The sequence below is a fragment of the Drosophila kikkawai genome, chromosome 3R (genome assembly GCF_030179895.1).
Source record: "Drosophila kikkawai strain 14028-0561.14 chromosome 3R, DkikHiC1v2, whole genome shotgun sequence".
Taxonomy (NCBI): Eukaryota; Metazoa; Arthropoda; class Insecta; order Diptera; family Drosophilidae; genus Drosophila; species Drosophila kikkawai.
In genome coordinates this window covers 7,833,860-7,841,969 of record NC_091731.1, presented here as the reverse complement: position 1 = coordinate 7,841,969, position 8,110 = coordinate 7,833,860, and the positions used below count along the sequence as shown (strand labels likewise).

At 42.6% G+C, this 8,110-nt stretch overlaps 3 protein-coding genes across 4 annotated transcripts; 1 reads left to right on the top strand and 2 right to left on the bottom strand.

Moving 5' to 3' along the window:
* Positions 1-963: 963 nt before the first annotated feature.
* On the top strand, positions 964-1,370 carry LOC108083190 (uncharacterized). The gene is made up of 2 exons (XM_017178892.3): positions 964-1,098; positions 1,173-1,370. The coding sequence occupies exons 1-2, from the start codon at positions 964-966 to the stop codon at positions 1,305-1,307; spliced, it is 270 nt and encodes an 89-aa protein (XP_017034381.1). The 3' UTR covers positions 1,308-1,370.
* A 21-nt stretch (positions 1,371-1,391) lies between these two features.
* LOC108083189 (protein AAR2 homolog) lies at positions 1,392-2,627 on the bottom strand. Its single transcript, XM_017178890.3, has one exon. The coding sequence runs from the start codon at positions 2,532-2,534 to the stop codon at positions 1,392-1,394; it is 1,143 nt and encodes a 380-aa protein (XP_017034379.1). The 5' UTR covers positions 2,535-2,627.
* Positions 2,628-3,575: 948 nt separating this feature from the next.
* LOC108083222 (DNA-directed RNA polymerase II subunit Rpb4) lies at positions 3,576-6,148 on the bottom strand. 2 transcript variants are annotated; one of them, XM_017178933.2, is made up of 5 exons: positions 5,974-6,148; positions 5,017-5,836; positions 4,468-4,931; positions 4,131-4,398; positions 3,925-4,058 (listed from the first exon to the last, which is right to left on the bottom strand). In XM_017178933.2, the coding sequence occupies exons 1-4, from the start codon at positions 6,035-6,037 to the stop codon at positions 4,160-4,162; spliced, it is 1,587 nt and encodes a 528-aa protein (XP_017034422.1). In that variant the 5' UTR covers positions 6,038-6,148; the 3' UTR covers positions 3,925-4,058; positions 4,131-4,159. The 2 variants fall into 2 exon arrangements, with proteins under 2 accessions (XP_017034423.1, XP_017034422.1); XM_017178934.3 differs by lacking the exons at positions 4,131-4,398; positions 4,468-4,931; positions 5,017-5,836 and adding an exon at positions 3,576-3,816 and having other exon boundaries at positions 3,878-4,058; positions 5,974-6,138.
* Between the last annotated feature and the right edge of the window lie 1,962 nt (positions 6,149-8,110).

Below are 8,110 nucleotides of genomic sequence, written 5' to 3'. Positions count from 1 at the left end.
ACAACAGCAATACAAAAAACAAAAAAAAAAAAAGGAAACAGCAGCAAAAAACTGACATTCGTATTCATTTCAAATAAAAATCATAAAAAACAAAAACAAACAATTGGGAATCTCAATTTATTATTAATTGAGTTTCGGGTGGGGTCGGTAGAGGAGGGAAGCCAAAAATAGCGAAAGATATGGAATAGAGGGAAATTTATACACTTTTCAATCATAGATACTTCAATTCCACTGATTAGTTTACTATATATAAATGGACAATAAAACTGAATCACAGAAGGCTTTTATGCATACTTTCATTGATTTGATTTCATAATAGTTATAAATTTATAATCTCTTTTATATGATCATCAAACAGTGAATCCCGTTTTATGCACATGTCTACTTACATATATTTATGGAGTAATGCTTATTACTTAGTTGCGTTTCAAGACATTGATTTTGATTTCAGTGAGACTGAACTGATGGGATAAATTCCAAGAAAAGATAGTAATGTCCTTTAATTATTGCCTAGTTAAATCTCTCAAAAAGTATGCAACGAAAAAAAAAAACAATTTCGAAACCAAAATAAGTAAATACCACCATTTAACGTATTTAATGCAACAGCACCCCTATGCTGTGCTTTAAGGTAAAAATAAATGCAGTTTCTTTTGATAGTTACCAATACAAAATACTGAGCGAAACCACAATCACGACTAACGGCACTTCTGCGTCAACTAAAGGTGTCCACTTAAGCTCAATGTCATTTTGCCAGCACACTTTCGCATTGGCCAGAAGCAACCACAAAAAGTGGGTCTAGTGGTCGGTCTATTGTCTTTCCCCAAGCAGATGCGCACTATGAAAAGCCTTACACAAATGCTTAGACATATCTATATTTGAAAATCAGTCGAGAAAGAAATTGTAAGAGGCAATGCAGAGCCGAACCAGGGTTTAGTTGCAAAACGTTGCTCGAGAGTCTCGGAAATGGCACTGCAGCTGCAAATTGAGAAGCTTAAAGGTTTGGACAACTACAAGGCCTGGTCGATGACGGTGCGGGCATATCTGGAGTCCGAGGAACTCTGGTCGGTGGTGGAGAATGGTCCAGAGAACAACGAGGAGGTAAGTGAATACACTCTGTTGCAGCCATGTACATACTCTTCATGGTGCCCAACTACTTCGTTTCCTCTTTGTAGTCTCTGCTTAAGGACAAGCGTGCCAAGTTCTTGATTCTTTGTCTAATCGAAACTAAATTGTGTCAGTTCATGGTCAGCATCCGGACGGCCAGGGATCTCTGGACTTATCTGCGCACCCAGCACTCATTACGCTAAAAGAAACTGTTTCAGTTACACTCTAATTTATTATTGTATAAATATATACGAGTTACAAGTTAGCATTGGCTCAGCGCACATTCCCTAGCTGTCCGCTTCCAGATCGATGATTACGGGCTGATCTTCGGGATTCTCGTCCAGCAGACCCTCGAAATACCAGCCCAGCTTCTTTTCCAGCCGCTTCGTCAGCCGTTCGGCGCTTACGCTTAGGCCACCCGAATGCAGATTCACCAGCAATTCTCGAACATCCTTGAAAACGCTATTGTGAGGACCGGGCACCATTAGCTCCTCGGGCAGGTGTGGCAGTTGGTGGGCCAACACTTCGCTGTACTTCATATACGTGAGTTTGTGTCTGCTTACCGCCGTTTCAGAGTGCGCAAGCAGACCGAGGAGCTTGCGCCAATGAGCGAGCGACTCCACGGAGTAGCCGACCAGGAAAAAGGCATAGGCCAGTTGCAGTTCCTCTATCAGACCGTCGGCGGAGTCGAAGCTGGTGAGCAGCTCATCCACCGCAGCTATGCAGTCCATGGCGTGGCGAGAAACGTCGGCGGGTAGGGCGTTTTGTGGAACACGTAGGGGCAAGTCACTGAAGCGGGGCGCAGTTCCCTCTACGGGCTTCAGATCCGGCAAGAGCTCGCTCTCGTCCAGCAATAATCGAGCGGCCGTGTTCCGCCTTCCAGTGCTGCTCGCACCCGCTCCGCCTCGGGGACGTTCTGCATCTGGACATGACTGCAGTTCGATATTGGTGCGAATGATGCCCTCGGCGGGTCTACATCGCTCCACGCAGGGCTCTGTCACGCTGCCCGTTAGCTCCTTCCACTGCGCCACATAGCGGTAATCGTAGGGTGCGAGCACACGCTCCAGCTGCGCTAGATTCTTGCGGATCCGCTCGCGCTCCAGCTCTGGCGCGGCGATCTTGCGGGGTCGGAGCTCCTCTAATTCGTTGTCCCATTCGCGCACCACGATCTCATTGGCGTGAAAGAAATGAACGAAGCCTACCCGTGGAGCTGCATCGCCATAGGGACCACGGGAGGCACACCACACATAGTGGACGCCGGGCGGTATCATCTTGACGCCTCGAAAGTCCGGACCGATGGTGTAGGCGCACAAATCGATGCCGAATTCGGTGCCCTCAGGAACGCCGGCGACGGCCAAAACGGCGCCTTCGGCTAGCAGGCGCAGAGCCAGTTTTGGGTCCATATTCATGCTGGAATTATCCTTGTTCATATTTCGGGTTTATTATTACAATTTTTTGAGACAACAATGCGCAAAATATCGATAAGTACCTAATCGATGTTTTTGGCGATGAATGAAACAAATTTGCCCGGAAAACTGTAGTTTGTATTCCATTGACCTCCGAAAATAACATTGGAACATAACTTACGCAAATTTGATGTATATGACAAGCTTTATAGGATCCTAAATGCAAAATTTTAAATCTAGTACTATAATCGACGAAATTTGCCTTCAACTAAATTAAAGAAAAGGGTCAGATTGACTCGTATTTTTAACATTCAGGAAGTTCCCTGTACGATAGGAAATAGAGGTTATGAAACATCCATGTATCGTCGACGTTATTTTTTGCTTAAAGAAATATTAAATTGTTTTTTTCATAACAGCATCAGAAACTAATTTAAATTCTAGCATACGTTCAAAATCTCCTGCTTTCTTTTCGTTGCCGTAACTCGGACCTTTCCCCAGTTCCTAGAATTTGCAAGAGGTAAGAGCCTAAAAGTTGTAATCTGTATTACTTATACATACTTATGTATGACTACTTACGTTTTAGAAAGTTCCCCACAGCCTACATCCACGAGGTTGCCTATACCATCAGTTAATATCTAAAACCTTTTAAATACAAATATTTATGTAGCTTATAAATATATTTTATTGATGTATCAAAATCATCGATAAGTCACAAAGCAATATGGATGTTTCTTTAAACATCTATGCATAGATGTTTTCATCTATGTTTCTCTACCTCTCTCACAGGGAACGACCCAAAATAGTGAGCCGCTAAATGTTCAATCAAAATCTGAGTCGCATGACAGGGATATACATTTTATAGTCTTCTATATAAGCTTTAATTATTTTAAACTATTGGATCTTTAATTTAGCAGTACAAACCTTTCATTCAAAACAGCTCTAAGTAATTAATATACTAGACATAGAATTTCCGCAAAAGCAAAATTTAAACTTTGGAGTAGCGAAAGTTTGTTCTCCCTTTGCAAATACTTACATACATACGTACAGATTCTTGATCCGTATCCATACTAGTAAACATTAAATCGATTTTATTCATTATCAAAAACACGGTATTCCTAATATATATAGTGTTTAGTATTGCAAACTGCGTTTAGTGCCGATATCATCCAGTATTTGGCGCAGCTCCTCGTCCTCGAAACGACCCTCTAGCGAGGGAATCAACGCCTTAGCCTCCTCCGGAGCTTCGGGACACAGATTACCCAAGGCGGCAAGCTCGAATTTGTGCAGCTTCTTTTGCATAAGTAAGCTGAAGAAGAAACATTGATGTTCAGAATGGGAATTAAAATGAATTCCAGGATAGGACCTACCTGCGCACAGACATTATGGTCTCCTTGTTCTTAAACTTTCGGAAGCTGTCCGTGTAGGCGTAGGTTTTCATAAAGACTTCTGAAAACTCTTGCTCCTCGTCAGCGGACTCGTTCTGTCGTTTCCGATGATCGAGCAACATGTGAACCTCCGATATCAACAGCGTCTCGGCAGTCTCGAACTCTGAAACAGGACAACAAGCGAACAAGTGTTTTTTAGCGGAAATTGATGTGGAAATGTAGGCAAAAAATTTACAAGTGAAACATGGAAGAAAAAACTAAGGGTTAGCCAAAGGACTGCGGCCTGCTGATGTGGCCGTTTTCCAGCAGGAAATCATAAATCTGTCTCGTCTTGTTCACATCGATCTTAATTAGACGCCGCGCATCGGCCAGCCGCAAATGACCGAGCTTGGCCTGCTCCGAAACCAGTTGGTTCTTGTAGTCCAGATAGGATTGTGGCACCAAACGAGCCACACTGCACAGCTTTCGCTCGCCAGCATTCAATTTTGAGTAACCGGGCAGATCTGTGGGAAGAAACAAAAGGAAAACATCTTTAGAGAGGTCTCAATTAGGATACTTTGTCGTATACATACCTCCGATCTCAATGGGACTGGCTTTGCGGCGGGAGCTCAAGGCATACAGTTTGGAGCTAATTCCGAGTGGTAACGGTTCCCCATTTCGATTGTATTCGTAGTACTGCACCAAATGCTGCCAGTCGAAGCCATCCGTCTGATGCTTCTGGCGGACGTAATCCCGCTGAGCTTGCTGGCGTTGCTTGCATAGGCGTTTAAAGAGCGCCGCTCCGGCAAGAGTACTGACGCCCTGCTGCCGCCATTCGTACAAATTAAACAGGCGAGTTTTGAGTTCGCGATAGTGCCGTAGGGACTCCACCAGCAAGTCAAATTCTACGGGCTCGCAGATCTGCATGAATCCTAGGAAACGCATGCAGGTGGTGTCGTTGCTGAACGCGTGTATGTACTTGGAAATCCAGCTAACCGTTCGATTGGGCATGATTAAGCCGTGCTGACGCATGATCCTATACCGACGTTGGCGCTCTCTGTTGGGATATGGTTGGACATTAGTTCATAGTTCATTTTCCCCCCGATTATTTTAGTTTTATAGTGAAATAACGAGTTCATTACCTTAATCTATTGTTATAAGCCCGCACCAGTCCCAGCTGCAATTCCTCGGTTATCTCCCGCTCCACTTCGTTCCCCTCCGCTTCTTGGTCATCTTCGCAGGACCGCTGATTTACCATGATAGAGAGAAGGCTCTCGGCAGAGGCGTCATAGGGCGTATCGAAGTCTCCACGTGCGCAGCGGTACCCGGCATTCAGCTTAAACTGAATGGCGGCAATGTCGTCGTGGCGTGGAGGATCCAAACTGCGCATCTTAAACACATACGGCATTCGCTCAGGGGTGTAGCTGTGCCTCGCGTGCTGAAGCTTTAACAGGCGCTCAAAGATTCCGCCAAAATAGCAGTCGTGGTAGTGGCGACGCACTTCTAGGGGCGCATGTCGCTGGTCGAGGGAATGCGAGACCGCCTCCCAGTTTGCGTAGCCTTGGACCCTCAACGTTTGCAGCAGGATGCGCTCGTCTCGGGCCGTCCAATGGGGCTCCTGGGCAAACACCTGAATGCTGTCGCGGACTATGATATATGCGTGATTATTGCGATGCATCGATATCTCCCTGCCGTGCGCGAAGCACTGCAGGCACAGCAATGTGTGCAGACACTCGGAGCACTTTATGTAGGGCTCAGAGAGGTTGCAACGGCATGCGGCACAGCGGACGAAATCGTTGGGACCTGGCACCGGAACTATACTATTCGTGTTCCACGCCATTTCCTCCAGCTGTTCCAGTTGTTTGTGCAACGACTGTACGTTGTATACCACCGTGGTAGTCTTAGTTTTGGCGTCCTGGCGGGCAAGTGCGTATCGCTGGACTTGTTTACCTAAAGGCTCAACTGCAAAGAGGCAATTCAATGTGGTAATCTGGTGGAGGAGGCGACTGCGCCGCTTGTATTGTGCGCTCTAAGCCAAAAGTCTTCAGGCAGTTTCACTTGTATGTTTGAAAAGCAGTTAATTGTGGGTTGGTTGTTACCTTTGGGGAACTGCAGGTCGGCTGCGTCTTCATCCACCATATCCACGGGGTTCATAAACGACATGATTGCAACCTTTTTTAATAAAATAAATCAAGTTTTAATTAAAAAATGTACGTGCAATGCCGGTTTTTGACCGAAGCCAGCTAATGCGGGGAGTAGGGATGTGAAAATATCAATATATCGAACATCGATATTTTTGTAATCTGATATATCGACTATCGATATTTTAAAAAATATATTTTTGATATTTCCTAATTGGTCACACTAATCTTAATTCTGTAAACTACCGCACATATTCCTGGTCAGCATCAACAGCCGAGTCGATCTAGCCATGTCCGTCTGTCCGTTTCAACGCAAACTAGTCCCTCAGTTTTACAGTTATCTGAATGAAACTTTGCATATACAGGCCTGTTCTAGTTTCCACTCGGAAGTGAATTTGATAACATTTGCGGATTTCCCTTTAACATAAGCGAATTTCCCTTGTTGATTTAAGAAATTTTTTTTAATTTCCCTTAAATTCCCAAACAAAATCAGCTGGTTGCTTTCAACAAAAGAGATTCCCTTGTCTAAGATTTGCTAAAAGGGGCTGATCAAATTTTGGCCCGCTGTAGTCTCCAACTCATAGATAGTAATGAAGCACTAATTTAAATAATAAAATCTAAGGAATAAGCATTAAGACAGGAAATAAACATTTTGAAATATTTGTAATTGCAATCAGCTGTTCTGGTGGCAAAATGCTCGAAAGTAGAGTTGCCGAGGGTTTAGAAAAAATTCCCTTCGCATACAATTTCGTTCAGTTTGTGGATTGAGAGAGAGTCTTAACAGAGGGAAATACGAATCCGTAAAAATTTTTCGAAGTGAACACTAGAACAGGTCAGGGAAATCCGAATCCGAATAAATTTTGCGGATAGTCTTTTAAATACTCTCACTTTTCATTTCAGTTTTAATTTTATAAAAATCGATCTGCGATTGTTAAACAGGTACTGTCAAACTCTAAATATAATAAGTACCGGTAAAATGTAACGAATCTTTGTTTTGTGTGTTTTTAAGCATTTAAATTTAAAAAGTTTATTATCAGGCCTGCTCCGGTAATCGAAAACGGCAAGATTTTTTCGTTTTCGTTTTTGAAAACGAGAAATTGGTGCTCCGGTAATCGAAATCGAAAGATTTTTTCGATTTGAAAAACGGGCACCTTTTTCTGGCCGGAATGAAAAGTAAATGGCTTTTTCTATATGAAATCAGACCTTATTTACAAAAGGAAAAAAATAGTTTACTCAGTGGTCTATTGATGTTTATTCCACAACACCATAAGATCATTCTGGCAGGTAGTTATTTTATAAAAAATTTATTTCTGACCCCTCCTCAGATTTGACAACAAAATTTTTGCCATGTTCAACCAGTTTTCTCGTTTTGGCGATAGGTCGATAAGTTCACCGCAAAAAGTTATCGCCAAGGTTGCCATATTGTTGGTGGAACGAAACAGCCAGTTAAAAATACTTATAAAATATAAATGAATACATTAATAACTTTAAAGGACCGCCAAAATGGTTGTTTATAATTAATACTATTTAATGTGATTACTTACATGGTCCAAATTAACCAAATAATTATTTGAGACCACCGGAATTAAAACTGTGAAAAGTGTGGCAGCATCTTAGGTGCCTGGATTTGCTTAATTCTACCATTTTTTGCCTTTTTCTGGCTTAGAAAAAGGGCAATTGTAAATATAATCAGGCCTGCTCCGGTAATCGTAAAATTTTTTCGATTTCGTTTTGGGCGAAAACGAACCGTTTTCGTTTTTAGCTGCTCCGGTTTTCGGCAAATTTCTGCTATCGGATGTTTCGTTTTCTCATCGTTTCTCACTGCTCAAGCAGCTAACTTGTGTTGTTGGTAATAAGCAAACAACGTAAAGTACTGCCTATTATATTTACAATTGCCCTTTTTCTAAGCCAGAAAAAGGCAAAAAATGGTAGAATTAAGCAAATCCATGCACCTAAGATGCTGCCACACTTTTCACAGTTTTAATTCCGGTGGTCTCAAGTAATTATTCGGTTATTTTGGACCATTTAAGTAATACAATTAAATAGCATTATTTATAAACAACCATTTTGGCGGTCCTTTAAAGTTATTAATGTA